We start from the raw sequence: 18,260 nt of genomic DNA, 5'->3' as shown, positions 1-18,260 counted from the left end.
TTAGGTGGCTCATTGTGGAATTTTGGCTATAACCAGGGCACTCGAAATGTATTGCTTTCAGTCAAGACTTCGTCTTCGTTGAGACATTGAATAATTTATCAAAGAATGTCTTGTGTGCCAAAAAATTAAGTTTGATTGTCAAAAGCTCGTAGGGCTTTTGCAACCATTACCAATTCCGAGCTAACCTTGGAAAAGCAACCCGAGCTTTCTGCTCAATTTGATCGCGCGAGTAAACTTTTAATTTCTCTTAGGCATCTCATCAATGATAACCCAAGTATAATTATAGGGTGTTTTGGCCATTGACCATCCTTAAATAGAAAGATGAACATTTAATTATATTTTAAAATACCTAATTAATACAAATCGCCTTTTAAAGTACATGAGGATTAAATTAATTTGGAATCATTGAGCCAATATATATTCGTAACAATTGATATATAAAAGTTTTGTTACATTCCTCCCTCTTGAAATCTGTCTTATCCTCAAGATGTTGCTTGAAGTATTTCTAATCCTATAGCTTTTTCATAAGCTGCAAGTATTTTTGGATAGTTTTTAAAATACTCTTCTGGTGTGCATTTAGAATAAATGAGAGTATTTTTAAATTTTAGAAAAAAATTTCTAGAAATTTTTCTTCCTCTTTTCCTAATCATATGAAAGATTATTTGCTCTGGTTAAAGTATCTCCTCCTGTTCATCTACTTCAGCTAGATTCTCTATCACAAATTCCAATGGTAAATGCTCTTCATAAGGCTTTAAAAGATAGATATGAAAAGCATTGTGAATTCTGCAAAAAATCTTTATTAGATGTATATATGTCCCTCATGGTAGTGAAATCTATATGATGAATCATGGACACTGCATGAATCTGAGGTATTCTTAACAGGGCATCAGCTACCTTGTTTTGCTTCCTATAAATATGCAGTATTTAAAAGTTTAATTGTGCTAAATAATTGGTTGATTGAATATGGTTTTTAGAAATCTTTGGTTGGTTGAGAAAATGTCTCAAACTATCATGGTATGTCTTAATTAGAAATTCTCGACGTACAAGATAGCGTCTCCAATCTTTTAAAGCTTGAATGATGGCCATTAACTCCTTTTCATAGATAGTAGCATTCTTTTTTGGATTTTGCAACCTTTTACTTGCATAAGCAATTGCATGCCCTTCTTGGTTTAAGACTACACCAATGTAGTCTCTTAAAGCATCACATTCCACAAAGAAAGGTTTCGACAAATTTTAATCAAAATAATTTCTTTGTTGATATAAAAATTTAGAGCTTCTAAAGCTTCCTTTTCTAGTTTAGTCCATCGGAATGTCACTGCTTTTTAAGTTAAATCATGCAATGGTCTAGCAACCATTGCAAACCATTTAATGAATCGCTTGTAATAAGAGCATAATCTCAAGAAAGTTCGAGCTTCATGAATACTAGTCAATTCAGGCCATTCTACAATAGTCTGGACTTTTTTTAGATCCATCCGAATCCCATATTTGAATATAATATGGCCTAAGTAGTGAATCTCTTCTAGGAAAAATTCACTCTTTTTGCCATTTACAAACCAAAAGTTGATGAGACCTAATGTTAGCACAAGAAATTTATACGAACCAAAAGTTGTTTTAAATTTTGTTTTATGAATATTCTAAGGATTAATTCTTATTTGATGGTAGTTGCTCTTCAAGTTAATCCGACTGAATACTTTGGAACCATCTAATCTATCCAAGTTATTATTAATTCTTGAAATAGAAAACCCTTGAATTGTAATTTTATTGAGGGCCATGTGGTTTACACACATGTGTCAAGGTCCATCTTTCTTTTGCACTAAGAAGATTGGAGAGCAAAAAGGTGAGAAACTGAGTCTTATTAGACCGTTCTCTAAGAGCTCATTCACTTGCTTCATAATCTCCTCTTGTTGTGTTGGACTCACACAATAGGGTGGCCTATTTGGAGGTAAGCTTCTAGGATTGAGATCAATGTGATAATCTTCTGGCCTCTTTGGTGGTAACTCGTCAAGTAGAGTATCTGCAAAACAATCTTCATACACTTTTAAGAAACTCATTCGGTCTTGCTTTATATCTGAGATGGACTTTTCAATTCTAGAGTCTTTGTTAGAATCTTTGACAAAAATCAAATACGAGGAAATAAACTTTTTCATTGCTTTACAAATTTGTACATGAGATAAGATGGGAAGAGAGTTTCCTTTCACTCCCACATCAAAATATATAGTTTTATCCTTAAAAGAGAATCTAAACTTATTTGGATTCCAATCAATGGGTGGATCTATTGTTCTATGCCAAGGTATTCCTAATACAACATCACAATGAGCAAGATTTGTCATGACAAAACTTTCATAATCTACATAATCTCCTATCTCAATTCGTAGTCTTCCAAGAATGGAAGTAACTTCAGACTCCATTCCTTGAAAAGTAGCACGTGACATTGCGGGTGTTTCAAATCTCTTCTGTGGTAGATGTAAAGCTTCGGTAATCTGAGGATGGATATAATGATATGTAGCCCTTGTATCAAAATAAATGAGAACAGGCTGATTAGCAATATTATCCTAAGCCATAAAAAACTTCATTTTCTTTGATGGAGTTTCATCCTGTTGTAAGGATTCCTTAGGTACAATATTTGCTTGAGGTGTCTTTTGGATGTAATTTTCTTTCTTTGCCTTATTAGATGTTGATCAACCATGTGTCCTTTTTCACCACAAGAGAAACATCGTCTTTCTTTTGTATGTTCTACTATTTGTTAATATGTTAACTTCTTTTTGGATAGCAAAGGTGATGTACCTCCATCCTTATGCTTTGGTTCTTGTTTATTTGACTTCTTTTGGTCAAACATCTTGGTCTTTTTTCTTTGTGGTTCTTCTTTTGAGGCTTTATGAAGTATCCATGGCATATGCAGTCCTTTAGTTTCTAACACCGCATCTTGGGCTGCTTCCAAAGTATCAAGCTTTGTCATCTTGACTGCTCGTGTCATGAGGACATGCATTTTTGAAACCTCACTTAACATGTTGATTAATATTTAATCAAATGATTAAGTTAATGTTGCACATGTGAGGTGCAAGTGGGATTAAAGTAAATTTACGGGTTCGAGACTCGAAGAAATCATGGGATGTCAAAGGTAAAAGTTGCTATAAGTTATGCCGCACAGGTACTTGGTGGTATCTGGTGCCAGTAGTTGGCCTAGGTCATCCATTTGGCCATAAGTGTTAGTTGGTGACACTAGAGAAGTGGTGCTTAATGGTACCTAACACCAATCTGATGGTCAAAGATGGTGCAAAGACACTCGGGAATGGAAGTTGTCTAGCCAATTTAATTATTGGCTAGTCAGATTATTTTTCAGGGCATCGAAAAAATTATTAGATTAATTTTCAGTATTTAAAGGCTGAAAATTAATATTTAATTATGAAAATTTTTGGAAAAACCATTTGGGAAGGTTGCCACTTGTCAAAAATGCCCATGCAAGACTGAAAAACGTCTTTAGAGGTTGGAGAGAGGCATTTCTATACATTCAGCTTGTAAGAGAGAGTAAAGAGAGGTTGTTGGTCTAATTTGCAACCATTGGAGGACCTTCTAAGGCAACTAGGGGCCGAAGAAGACCAATTAACAGAAAGAGACAGCATCCACATGCTGTTGAGGCAGGGCAGCAGCAGTAAATGACTGATTTTCTTCAGTTCTTTGCATCTACATGCTATTGTGGCAGGGCAGCAACTGCACTTGACTGATTTTTAGTCGTTCTTCGCAACAAAACTCTGAATTTTCTCTCTCTATAGCTTTCCCACTCATCTCCCAACCATTTCACAGGCTTGCTTCGAAGATCTTAACATTTGGACCCTTGGAGGCTGAGAAATTGCAAATTTCTTTGATGTAAATCCTAATTTACAACATAAATTAGGGTTTAGCAGCAACCTCGGGAGGCGTGCCAGAAATTGGAAGCTCCAAGGCTTGAATTCAACGAGGCTGAAGTTGAATTTCAATTAAATTTAGGCGGAGGACTAGCCAGCCATTGAATTTGGGGCATTTTCATCGTCCACGAAGTGGGTGAAGGCTAATTAAGTGCCCAAATCAAGGGGCAAAATAGATTGAAGACTTGCTGGTCACTTTGGACAGCAAGGGGAGTTGAAATACCGAAAGGGATTGGGAGAATTCCATTGTAAATCAACTTCTTCTTCAATAAAACTAAAGAAATACTGAAAGGGGTACCAATTTTGGGGGCAATCGGGTATGCATTGTTCAAGATCAGTAGGTGAATTTGTATTTTCAGATTTGCATTTATTGTTTGCTTCTGTAATTAAGTTGTAATCAGGGATTTACCACCCTATCCGAGGAGGAAGGCTGGTTTCAGCCCACCCTATTGTTGGATGTAATCCATGGATAAACTTTCTTAACTCCATATTGGAAGGAACTTCATTAAGAGATGTAAATTTAAGAGAAACAATTGCAAACCTGTTGATATATGTTTCAACATTGTCTCCATGGCTTTGTTGTAGCTCATCCCATTCTTGTTGCACATTCGCTTCAAAGGATAAAGGTATAAACTTCTTGTTGAACATCTTCTTAAACTCTTTGCAAGACCTGGGTTCCATTTCCTCTTGAACAACTTTCAGTCATCAATTCAAAGTAGCGTTCTTCAGATGCATTTTAACTATTCTAATTTTTGATTTTTTGTATAATCTTCACCACCAAAAGTAGCATCAAACTGTCTAGTAAAAGACACAGCTTTTTGAGAATCTCTCTTACCATAGAAAATGTCAAACTTGACGCTTTTTTCTCGAGGCTTGAAGTCTCTTTTGGCATCGTTTTCCTTTGCTAAAAGCATCTTTGGAGATTTAGCTACCATGTAAATGGATGGCCGGTTCTTTGACTTTCTTCTCGTTGTTCTCCATGGAGGGATTCTTGGGACGAGGAAGCAACTTGTGTTTGGTGAGACTTTGAAGTCACCGCTTGGGTGGATCCTGGAATGATAGGTGATCTGTTACCTTTCATAGACTTAGTTGCATCGATAACATTGATACCTTTTATGCTAAGGTAGGCCTTCGCAACCATAATACCATCTGTCTCGAGTCTTCTAGGTAAGGAAATCTTCCAAGACCTTCGTTTTAGCCCGTGCTTTCTTCCTTCTCTCCATCAAAGCTTGAATTTTTGGATTGGCTTTTAGTTCATTGTATCTTTGTATCTTTTTATAATCAAAGAAACATATAGATATAGGGTGTTGGGAGCCTTTTGGTTGTTTACCAAAATTCTACTCTTCGCCTGTTGACATAGTGAGAAAGTTGGGCCCAAAGACCGTCACCCAGAAAAGTTCCCACAAAGAAGAAGTCCTTGCTCTGATACCAATGTAAGCATTGGGAAGAACATGAGAATGAGAATACTTTGAACTTAACCAACTTGATTACCAAAATTGTACTCTTTGCCTCTTGACATAGTGAGAAATTTCGGCCCAAAGATCGTCACCCAAAAAAGTTATTGGAAAGAAAAAGTTTTTGCTTTGATGCCAATGTAAGCGCTAGGAAGAATGTGAGAATGCCAATACTTTGAACTTAACCACTTGATCAATCATCACCATGAAAATGTGAGAGAGAGAGAGAGAGAGAGAGAGAGAGAGAGAGAGAGAGGAGTCGACACCACATTGAGAGGGGAACCGGCCCCTCCCCCTTTACAGGAATTGATTGAAACAAAACCATGGGCACCAAGTGCCCAAACCATATACAGAAAGGGCTAATTTGCTGCAATTCTTAAAATTAGGGTTTTGAAACCCTAATTTTTGCAAACTCCAAGCAGCAAGCTACTTTTCTTCTTTAGTACTTGGATTAGATCAAGCTAAGTAGACAGTGCTTTTTGGAACCAAGTCTCAAGATATGGATGACAAATGAGCTTATACCCACCCAACTTAAAAATAGGTCAGTTTGTGTCCTTCACTAGACTTTAATATAACCAGATCCTGGCAGAAAGTGGAATGTACAAACTTTGTGTCTAATCTTGTCCTTTAGGTCAGTTTTGGCCTCCACAGGACATTAATATAACTTTCTTGCTTCCTTAATTTTGCGCTCTCTCTCTCTCTCTCTCTCCCCCTCCCTCCCCCCCCCCCCCACCAAGTTTTTCAGATTGTGATGTGTAATAAAGTGGCCATGGCATCCTTTTCAAAAGTCTATCTGTTTAAAAAAAGCCTATAAAAGGGACCTTTGGAGTCATTTGCAAGAGAGGACGACTCATTGTTTGACTTTGGACCCGAGACAGCTTAGCATGCATACTGGTGGGCTGTGAGCTGGTGGTATTGGGATACTAGCTCTTAGGGCTTGGGCCAAGCTTAGGGGTGAGTTGAAGTGGCTGTATGTTTGGGAGATGCAGGAGATGACCTAATATTTCATAAAATTAATCAGCAGTGAAATCTGACTTTACACAAATTATCACAGGATGCCACCTTAGTTACATTATCTGTTTTTTCTCATAGACTTTTTCTTGTAGAGTGAGCCTGCATTATTCTCTATCTCATATTTTGCAGTCCACATGCTTAACATGAAGTGGAATCGCAATCACATGTTAAGTACACTTGCAGCAAGCAAACAAGGTCAATAGCCTTAATGTGAGCGTAAACAGTTGGTTCACAGGGAAAGACAACTGAATAAAGTGGAAGAGAGGCACAACTAAAGGAAATGAATTGGTGAGTGGAAGAGAACGGCAACTAAAGGAGATGAATTGCTGACAAAGAGAGTGTGTATAATGGTCTTGAACTTAAATATTGGTAAAGCAGTCAAACTTGGTCCCCAAAGATATATTTGATGAATTGCTGCCTTTTCTTGAGTCATCAACGCTGTTGAGCCATACAATCTCCTTGTCTATGAAGTCAGCAGCCTGTCTACGCAGATTTACAGCCTGATCTATGTATTGCAGATTTACAGCTCATTGTATCACCATTGATGAAACAGACAGATAGGATAAACTGGCCAAATAGAGGGCAGCTATATCATATATGACAAGGCTAAAGCAGTGGCTATGTGACCAATATGTCACAGATTCCAGCCTGAAAGGAAGCAGCAGCAGTGAGGGGACGGGATGGCACCATCAGAGTGGTGGCTAATGTGTATGAACATTGGTCCAATCAAATGATTTGTGTTATGTTGGGCTCTGAAGCAAGAATGTACCCTTCACATCATGATACAAACACCTGCTTTTTACCTGCTGTGTGATACTTCTTGCAATAAATGTTTGAACAGCCTCTGATATTAATCAATCACGAATTAATACAGACATTTATCATTGAGCATAAAGCTTGGAATGATCATAGAAATCTGGTATGTAGCTAGGTTTAAAATTAAACTACTAGATTGTTATTCCTGTACCTGACTTCTCATTTTATATGCAGGCAATAATTTCAATCGCAGATGAAGATGGGAATTACTTGCAGGAAGCATGGGAGCACATTTTGACTTGTGTATCACGTTTTGAACATCTTCATCTCTTGGGTGAGGGGGCCCCACCAGATGCGGCTTTCTTTGCAGCACCTCAAAGTGAGGCAGACAAATCTAGGCAAACATCAAAGACTCCGGTGCTTCCTGTCCTTAAGCGAAAAGGGCCTGGCCGTCTGCAGTATGCTGCTGCAGCTGCGCGGAGAGGCTCATACGATAGTGCTGGTGTTGGAGGCCATGCAGCAGGAGTTGTGACAACTGAACAAATGAACAATTTAGTCACCAACCTGAACATGTTGGAGCAGATTGGAAGTTTTGAAATGAATCGTATATTTACTCGCAGCCAAAGATTGAACAGTGAAGCAATTGTTGATTTTGTGAAAGCATTATGCAAGGTCTCCTTGGAGGAGTTGCGATCACCGACTGATCCACGTGTTTTCAGTATCTCAAAGATAGTGGAAATTGCGTATGTCAAATCTTTTTTCTTTTTTTGGGTGAAGAGTATGCATATTAATCACAAAAGAAGTACAAAAGTCAGGGCAGGGTCACTGAAGAGACTGCTGGATGCCAAGAAACTAAATCTCTGTCTGTCTGTCTGTCTGTCTCTCTCTCATGTGTGTGGTACATACATATATACATGTGTGTGTGTGTGTTGCTCAGCCTCTTTTATATTGATTGTTAATACATGTGTATATGTGTGTGTGTGTGAGAGAGAGAGAGAGAGAGAGAGAGAGAGAGAGAGAGAGAGAGATTTATGAGAGAGAGAGAGAGAGAGAGAGAGAGAGAGAGAGAGAGAGGATTTACGAAAAAAAAGAGAGAGAGAGAGGAGATTACATACTGTACTTGACATGTTTGTGCAGACATTACAACATGAACAGGATCAGATTGGTCTGGTCTCGTATTTGGAGTGTGCTCTCGGATTTCTTCATAAATGTTGGCTGTTCTGAGAATCTCTCCATTGCCATATTTGCTATGGATTCTTTACGACAGTTAGCCATGAAGTTTTTAGAACGTGAAGAACTTGCAAATTACAATTTTCAAAACGAATTCATGAAACCTTTTGTGATCGTCATGCGAAAAAGCCGTGCTGTGGAGATCAGAGAACTTATCATTCGTTGCGTTTCTCAGATGGTCTTAGCTAGAGTGAATAATGTGAAGTCAGGGTGGAAAATCATGTTCATGGTACACATTCCTCCATTCTGAAAGATTTGTCATCATTCTTTTCAGGGCTTATGGGAGTGATTCGATAAACGATGGAGTTGTCTTATAGGCTGCATCTTTTTTCAACATGCTGTTTCGAGTTATAGTCTTTCAACAAAGCACTGCATGGAAATAGGCATGGGAAAAGGGAGCTTTATCAACATCTTTAGGTTTGAGTGGGCTGATGGCCATACAGTCGTGTGTTTCATGGCTTTGGGGATGTGGTATTTGGTGAGGATGCTTAGGATTTTATTAACTATTTACCAGCACGCAAAATTTTGGCTGAAGTGTTTTTTTGTTACCTTTTGTGCTATCCTTTCCCATACTATTATATGGACTGGAATATATTTACTCGTTGTACCTACATCCTGTAGATGTTTGCAGCCAGGATCAGCTTGTTAGCATGTCAAGGGCTCTGTTTTCTCATGTTTGCTTAGCTTATAATATTTTTTAAAGCTCTAGTCTTGTGGGCATTTTATTGGTGGTTGTAGCAATTTGTATGGAGGAGCTCTGAAAATGGGCTTGGAACTGATGCCTTTCTTGTCAAGCCATTTCAAAAACTTCTGCTTAGGCAACTAGGCTTTGATGTTGAAATAAATATGTTTACACCTGAATATTGCAAAATAAGAGCTTGAGGTGGCCTGGGATATGCGTTTGGATAGGCCATTTTGTCTAAAGTAGGGTTTTTTGTTTCCCAAGAGTGTCTACAGTAGGTTCTTGAATCTGTAATGAAGAAGATGATCTTCTTGGCACAGATGATCATGGATTGCAGTCTGTTGTAGAGGCTATACATACTATGTTCCCACTTCATTCTCTCTAAGCAAAAAAAGACGGAAAGGAACTATCATGTCAAAGATGAATTAGACATGCAGGAAATTTCAAATGGAGTTGTCTCCTTTATGTTCCCCACATGGCATAGTGGATTGCTTTGCTAGTGACATTTCAGAAGAAACAGAGTCCATGTATTGGCTTGACCACTGCATTGTAGTTGGTTGATTTAGCTTTTAATCTTGGTGTAAAAATAAATCTGCAATTGTCTTCAAGACTAGGCCAATAAGTCTACCATCTGTGATACCATGTAAAGAAATGCTCAAGAACAGATAGAGAAACACGAAGTGTATGACAAACACAATGTGAAATGTAGAACTCAAGATGAAGAGAACTCAGAAAATGAATGAAGATTTAATGGTATATGCTGAATATGCTAGAAAAGGGCCTCAAATCTCCTTGTCTCAAGAACCAGGGATGAGGTGAGCTGAGAGTTGTGTTAGAGAAACCAATAAAAGCTTTGAATGAAGATTTAATGGTATATGCTGAATATGCTAGAAAAGGGCCTCAAATCTCCTTGTCTCAAGAACCAGGGATGAGGTGAGCTGAGAGTTGTGTTAGAGAAACCAATAAAAGCTTTGAGTGTGTCATATTCACAACGGATCTTGAAAACATAGCAATAGAAATTCAGAAGGCTCTGATGATGTCGGATGATAATGGCAGCAGTCTTGAGGATTCACTATATGTGAACCCTTAATATCATGTGCGTTCAAGGCCTATTTTAAGAACCCCTTATCTATAAATTTATCATGACTAGAACACACCCTTTTCTTATTCAATCTTTGCAAGAGTGGGCAATAAGCTGGGCGACAACAGGGCTGAGATGAATTTGTGGCTGCTTGGGAGACGTATTCAAGTGACTATCAAATGTTGTCTCCTCTAGCCTAGGTAGATTGCTGCTGCTGCATTTTGTAGTTTCAGCCTGCATTTTTGCATCTGCGTGGACAACTTGTTGTCATCATCATCTCGGACTACAATTCACTCCCCCCCACTACTGCCAACAATGTCATTAGCATCGGTGGATTGTTGCTGCTTTGTTTTTAGGATTGATCATGAGTGCCACACATCTTATAGTTGTTCTCGGCATCTTCAACTTCACACTTAGCTCACCTCATCTTGGTCCTTGAGACATGGAGGTTTGAGGTCCCATGTGTGTAGGTAATCAGCCTTGGTCTATGTTGTAGGCTTTTTTCTAGAAGACCATAGAATTGTGCACAGCAATACTTTAATTCATGGATCATGGTGGCACATACTCAATAATGACTCCTAGCTCTCAATCTCATCCTTAGTTCTTTTGACCCATTTGATATGGTCATGGAAGATAGTTCTTCATAATTGGCTTTCACTTGAGCATAGATCACACACTAATTTGTTTTAGTTGGAAGTATTGGTTGTATCTTGTTTAGTCTCATGGAAAGGCGAATAGGATATCGTTCCAAATTTAATTGAATGGTACGTCAAGGCCTGGTCTCTATTGTAGATACAACCCTATCAGCATGTAGGATGCTTGTCTTTCCACATGGCTAGAGAGGTTTTTTGGACCCTTGTGGATATTGTGATCTATGGGACATGATCTCCATGTATTTATAGGATCACTGTGTCTTCCCCACTTTTGATTTGGATCATCCTTGGCACGATTGGAGACTTGCGGATCGGTTGCACCTGGATTGTGCTTCCGTCAATTAGATCTATCATCTCTTGATCATAGATCTCTCTTGGTTGGTGGCCAGGGCCAATGATGTTTGGGGCTTACACAAAAGCAGAGCATGGTGGAAATCAACTATTTCTTTGTAGAGTGTTGATAGTTGGCTTGCCCTCACCTTTGCCCTCTCTAGGCGTCGTATTTCGAATGGTAAGTGCTTCTTTTGTACTGCGAGTGTGGAATCTTCGTGCCATAGATTTATGTCTTGTCCATTGGCTAAGAAGATTTGGTCCATGTTGTCTCACATTTGGAGGGTTGTGATGGGCCCTTCACTCTGTCCATTAGATTGGGTCTTTCTCAAGGCAAAATATCCTACTTTGGCACAACCATATATGAAAATTTTATTTCACTTTCTTAGATTTTGGGGCTGTTGGCACAATCGGGTCACTTGGAATGCTTTCATATTTCATTCTACCTTTGGGGTTCAAAGCCATCTTGCAAGGCTGAAAGATCTTCATTGGCAGCTAGATCTGGCTTAGCACATTGGTCTTCTCCCTAAGGAGGATGTAATGTAGTCCCTTGGCATATGGCAATCTCTTGCTGTGACTCTCGTACTTATGTGAGTAATACAATTGCCTTCGGGGTTTTGAGTTAGGTCACTTGGGTGAAGGGTCTTCTCCACTGGTAGTTGGATCTTGTTCAATATGCCGGCCTTCTCTCTCTTGAGGATTTAGTTTCTTGGTATATAACAATTTCCTCTTCTACTTTGCCATAATTCATGTACTCATGTGATTAATATGATTGTCCATTATGAAAAGAGAGAGAGAGAGAAGAACAAAGGTAAGGCCTTATATTATGCAGTATGGGGGCATTTTTCCATGGATGTTTTTGTCTCTTGGCATATGACAGTTTCTTTAGTTCCTCAATCGCCCGTTTAGTTTAATTGCGACTTGTGTATTCTCCTAGTAATTAATACAACTACCCTTTACAAAAAAAAGATACAAGTACAAAGGTAGGGCCTTATGTTATAGGCATAGGGATGACCCCAAACCTTGTCCCGAAACTTACATGCACTAAGTGGTATTTGCACCCTAACACACACTAATGTGCGTTCACACACGAATGTAGTGGATATAACTAACCAATCCCCCTTTAGGTCATGGGGGATTGAACCTATGACATGAAACACAGGGAATGAAAATATGGTAAGGTCTTACCTTGAAAGAGCCTAGAGTTAGTTTCTTGTCCTATACAATAGATACTGATAGGAGATTATAAAAAGTAGAGAGATACTTGTAATTGGAACATGATGTGGTCTACCGTCAAACTCAAGGACTCGTAGTGGAGCATGGTTCAAAGGTGCACGTGCATGGCTCTAAGGTTTATTAAAAGCTAGTATGGCTTAGAGGCATTGTGCATGTGATTGAGGGCATGATGCATAGGTGTATGTGCATAGCTCAAGGGCTGATCAAAGCCAACATAGCTTAGAGGCATAGTACATGTGACTAGGGGTTTGAAACTCAAGTTTGTCTCTTAGGCTTGATGCAAAGGCTATGGGAACTATTTATAAATCTCTCAACTCCTTTGAGAATCGAATAAAAAGAAGTACAACTCATTTTTGATTAAAATCTAGGCCTAGAATCTTAATCTCATTATTATTAAAATCTAGGCGTAGAATCCTATTATTATTTAAAGCTTATGTGACGGAAAGGTCTTTGCGCATGCATATGCATGGCAAATGTCTAATTCCAATCACAGTTTTTAAAAATTTTAATTTACTTTAAAAAACTTTTGTTGAATTTTTTAAATAATAATTCTAATTTTCAACAAGTCTATTGGGTTTAATATCCTCCCTCGATGGTCAATGTCGAGGACATTGTGATCAATGTTGATTGCGTGTGATAGTGTCACCGAGCATTGGACGCTTGGGTCATTTGGCACTTGATATTGAAGGTGAGTGCTCGAGCGGCCTTCAATGTGTTGTAAGAGGCCTCAATTTGATGAGATAGGCATTAGTGTGAACCCCAAACTGTAGTGATGAAAATTTGAGAAATTTGCTAGAAATTGAAAATCACCAAATAATGTGTGAACACCCCCTAAGCATTCATCAATGTCTTATTTTATAATGCTATCTTGATGGGGTGACTGATGGGCCACCGGTGGGTGATTTGGTGCAGGCTGGAGATGATCAATAGGGTAGGTCAACAAGCATCACGTGCAGAAAACAGGCGGCGTGTTAGTCAAAGACATGGTGGAGGTAGGACGAATGGCCTGTAGGTAGGACCTCCAAAGGGCAGCAGTGTAAGGCAGGGTGGCCAAGACCTAGTGGCAGAGGCACATGTAGGACCTCCAGGTGAGGTGGCAGGTGAAGCAGATTGGGTGTGGGTGGTAGCATGACAGCTCTAGAAGTGTTGTCGCTAAGCAAAAAAGGTGGGACAGGAAGGCATTGTGCAGGTTGTTGTTGTTGTTGTTGCTGCTGCTGCTGTGATGGTTCGGCCCTTGGATACCTGCGCAAGGCCCTCTCTTAGACTCCAGAGAAGCATTAGACCCACTCCCCAACATTGCCATCTCAACACCTCAACATGTCACGGGACACCCCAACACGATATGGAACGCGACACGGATGATAACATGCTCACCAGTTTGCGTAAGGGCCCATCTTGAGGGCAACAAGTCATATTCATAGCCAAAGAGTATGTACAAGATAGCCAGAGGCACAACAAGGGACTTTGTCATGGGTGGAGGGTGGAGCTATCAACACGCTACAACACGACGCCAACCACATGGGTGAGGGAGCTACAAGAGCAGCAGCAGCAGCAGCAGCAGAGCATCAACCACATGATTAGTGGCATTCTGATTATTCCTAGATTCGAGGAAAAGATTGACATGATTGCCATCACCCGCTCCAACCAACATTTATAAAAAGGCCACAAAACACTATAAGTTACTGAAATGACAGCCATCCATTCCTTGTATTTCGCCAAATCTTGCACTTAAAATTGGCCATAATTGACTATACGTGGTTGTCTGTGCCTCTAGAGGGGCACCCATGCAAGTAGGAACGTTGAGTCCAATGCAAATGGCTAAGATATCTTCCGCTCTACAAATTCATCAGATCTTTGGAAAATCTGGCTAAATCATTTTGAGAGATACAATGTACCTGTGGAGGTATGGCAGCGAATAGCATTCTGCCCACTGTGTCTGACTCCTCAGGTTGTCCCTTCATGAAGCTGTCTGCTCCTTGATTCGTTGCATCCTTTCCTCCTCGATTTAACAATAGGAAGATGTTGAAAACCATTTGTGGGGACTTTGATCACATCTGGAAAGAGCTGTCTGCTCCTTGATTTGTTGCATCCTTTCCTCGTTGATTTAACAATAGGAAGATGTTGAAAACCATTTGTGGGGACTTTGATGACATCTGGAAAGGGTTTATGGCATATGCTATGCTATGGTAACAAGAAAGAGGAAATCATGCAAAAGTCAAAGGAGTTTTTTCTTTAGACATGCTCTTTCTTTTGTCAAGATCGTCCAGAGGCATTTTGATGTGTGTCAAAATGACAGTCTAAAAGTGTAGTAATGCTTACTTGCAAATTACACTTGGGTGGTGGTTGGAAGCATGCTGATGAGTAAAATTGCTCTCTAGAAATAGGGCCACTCATTTCTGTACCCTATGGACAACCATAAGTCTGTTGTTTAGTTTGCTATGAGCGACTTTCTGTCAGCGCTTCACTAGGAGGTTGAGTAGATTAACATTCATTATTCTAACCTTTCTGAGTCTTCTGGAATCTGTGGAATATAAAAGAGGGCTCCTTATGATATTTAATAAATATAATGTGAAAGTTGTAGCTGTTGGAAAGAAAGAACTTAGAAGCTCAAAACATTTTCTTTTAATGGCTGTTAAGTTCCAACTAGCAACTTGTGATTGACTTGTTCTTTTAACACAGGTCTTCACCACAGCAGCGACAGATGACCACAAAAGCATAGTATTGTTGGCTTTTGAGACAATCGAGAAAATAGTCAGAGAGTATTTTCCATACATAACTGAAACAGAGACAACTACATTCACAGATTGTGTTAACTGTCTTATTGCATTCACAAACAGCAGATTTAATCAGGATGTCAGTTTGAATGCAATTGCATTTTTACGATTCTGTGCATTGAAATTAGCAGAGGGAGATCTTGGATCTGCTGCAAGGAGCAAGGACAAAGAGAAAGAAAAGTCTGAATCTCCTACTTTTACAGACAGAGATGACCATCTCTATTTTTGGTTTCCGCTTCTTGTTGGTAAGTTATTTGGGGGAAACCTTTTTTAGGGGTCGCATAATTGAATTTCACTTATCAGGTCTATCTTTTATGAAAAAAGAGCATAATTGGGAAAGCATACCTCGAGAGTTTTCAGCTTTTGTGTATGATGCATTGCTTGGCAAACAATGTTTGTTTAGTTTTGCACAGACGTAGGTTTAATCATGCCATAGGCCAAACCTTTATAATGTTTTGCTCTTTTGAATGATGTATTGAGTTGTTTGACAAAATGAGCATACAGGGATGTTGGCTGTGGTGAGAGTATGAATGCATGAAAGATAATTTGCCATCCTGGTGACCCTTGACATTATTTTGAACAAGGCATCCTGATTGGTTAAAATTGTAAACATTTACACCAGAAGCAAACGTCCATCGAAACAAGCATAAAAGTAGTGTAGGAAAAGTTTTGTAAAAGGAGCTGCGGCTTCTGGCATTGGCATATAATGATTGTTTAAAAAGGTACTTAAGTTTTGAACCTATATATCCAACTGCCCACGCCGGAAATTTGAAAAAGAAAAGGCGAGAAGAACATATGCACACCCATAAAGCCTTTTTCCATGTTGTTGCTTAGCTGCACACTATAAGGGGGGGATCTTTGCTGTTGAAGTCACCTTGGAGTTGTACTTGTGTTCTTTATAGTCCAATTTACATGTGTAAGGATCATTTGCAGTAGAGGGAGGGAGGGAGTGGTGGAGCAAGCTTGACTTGATATCTGTTGGTGGGATTCAGGATTGTCAGAACTAAGTTTTGATCCACGTCCTGACATACGCAAAAGTGCGCTGGATATATTGTTCGATACTTTGCGCTTCCATGGTCATTTATTTTCCCTTGGATTGTGGGAGCGCGTGTTTGAGTCTGTTTTGTTTCCTATATTTGACTCTGTCAGGAGAGCAACAGACCCTGCAGCTCCCAAACAATCAGATGAGGGACTTGATGGTGAACAAAATGACGTTGAAGTAGATGCATGGCTCTACGAGACTTGCACTCTAGCGTTGCAACTTGTGGTTGATCTCTTTGTGAAGTTCTATGGTGTTGTCAACCCTATTGCAGGGAAAATTTTGCATCTGTTGACAGGATTTATAAAACGGTCTCATCAGAGTTTGGCAGCAATAGGCATTGCTGCATTTGTACGTCTGATCAGCAATGCAGGGCACCTTTTCTCTGATGAGAAGTGGTCAGAGGTTTTGTCAGCTTTGAAAGAGGCTGCCATAGAAACCTTACCTGACTTGGTCAAGGTTGTCGAAACTGCAGAGTTTCAGGTAGCACAAACAATGCAGCAGCATGGATTCAAGACTGGCTATATTCAAAGGGGACAGATTCCTGGTAACCACAAGAACAGTTTGCAAATAGCTGTCTCTGATGTGAAATCTCGCATGTCAGTACAACTGCTAATTGTACAGGTCAGTATTTCTTGCATATCATGTTGCGTAGCATGTTGAACAATGTCTGATGATACTAGAAATTTTCTGTATACTGACTTGTTGTTTTATTCTAGGACAAGGACGAGAATGTGCTGAGACACACACACCCACACACATATGTATGTGCACCTGCACACATTTTTTTGAGGTTGATGGCTATCATCAATCTGATTTAAAGTGAGACTACCAATTGGAGATGCTTTGAGATGTCCTCCAAAGAAGAAGAGCTTGTGTTGAAATATGAAATTATACTCTCAACTTGCTAGATGCAAGCATTGTGATGGGCTTTCCAAATCTCAATGGGAGGCTTCCCAGAACTTAAAGTCATTTGCTTTTCACCTAGAATGCTCTACCTAAATTAGACCTCTCCAAAACTGGCTGTAAATATTTACATTAAACATGACTTCCCCTGAAAAACCAGGACCTGAAATTGTGGCCAATTTATTCGTGTGTTGTACAGCCCCAGAAAGAAAATCATAATTAAACTAAATTGAAACAAAACTTCATGGAAACAGCTGATCTGGCAGGCAACAGCACTCCCCGAGCAGGCCAGCAGCCTCCTCAAACAGGGTGGCAGCTGTAGACGCAGGCTACAGGCTTGATATGATGGGCACCAGCCTCTGGTTCATGCCAACAGTTTCTAGACTGGTCGTGGCAGCAAGGGTGAAGAAATTTGAGGGCTGATCCCAGAACATGTCCTTTATAGGAGGGTTATGGACCTTCGTCCTACTATAAAAAATTAAATGTCTTTTCATAAATAATGCTTTTTTGGGCTGTTTTGGTGGAGTTAAATTAGACTGAAATGCATGGAAACTTTGCAATAATTTAGGCCTTTAATTTTACTTGCTCAATGTTGGCTATCTCATGGGCTACCCACTGATGCCCTTTGTTCCTTGGTGTGGGCTTCCTGAACACACTGACTGTCACTTAGGACAGTTAAGAAAATCAGTACACTTAGCACAATTAGGTCTGGGGTTTCTTAGGAGACTTAATAAGATATTTAGTTAGTCTAGGGTTTTCTGTTGAAAGATATCATTCTTATTATTATGATCGTTATTGATTCTTAATTGAATACATTGATAAAGCTTCACCCTTGGCTGGTTACCATTCAAAGGAGATGATATTTTCAGCATGTGGAACCCTTGGCCATTGATTCCCCTCCACCACCTGCAGCCATTACTACGAGTTTTTCAATTGCTACCACCCCTAGCCTGTTGTGTGACATCAACTGAAACCAGCCTTTCTCCTTGGATAGGGTGGTAAATAACCTGATTAAGTACTAATTACACCAAGCATAAAATCCATGTGAACTAAAAGTGCACATTTTACCACTTTAATCTTGGACAATGGACAGCCTGTTGACCCCAAAACTAGCGTCTCTTGTGGTATTTCTTTATCTTATATTGCAAATGGAAGGGGTACAATTGAGATCCTTTGATCTCCTTTGCTAATCCAATTGCCTTT

The 18,260-nt window shown here is 39.5% G+C and overlaps 1 protein-coding gene across 1 annotated transcript in view; it reads left to right on the top strand.

The window, feature by feature from the left end:
• Positions 1–18,260, top strand: part of LOC148015631 (brefeldin A-inhibited guanine nucleotide-exchange protein 2-like) — a 70,295-nt gene that overhangs the window by 37,749 nt on the left and 14,286 nt on the right. The window contains exons 7-10 of the mRNA XM_087665379.1: positions 7,361–7,869; positions 8,264–8,585; positions 15,018–15,357; positions 16,105–16,775. Coding sequence (XP_087521505.1) covers positions 7,361–7,869; positions 8,264–8,585; positions 15,018–15,357; positions 16,105–16,775 — 1,842 coding nt within the window. The remainder of the gene's footprint in view (positions 1–7,360; positions 7,870–8,263; positions 8,586–15,017; positions 15,358–16,104; positions 16,776–18,260) is intronic.

This window comes from Lygodium microphyllum, chromosome 24 (genome assembly GCF_053477565.2).
Source record: "Lygodium microphyllum isolate KBCC chromosome 24, Lygodium_microphyllum_v1.1.10, whole genome shotgun sequence".
Lineage (NCBI taxonomy): Eukaryota > Viridiplantae > Streptophyta > Polypodiopsida > Schizaeales > Lygodiaceae > Lygodium > Lygodium microphyllum.
The sequence above is the reverse complement of the archived record's forward strand: the minus strand, read 5'-3'. Positions and strand labels throughout refer to the sequence as shown.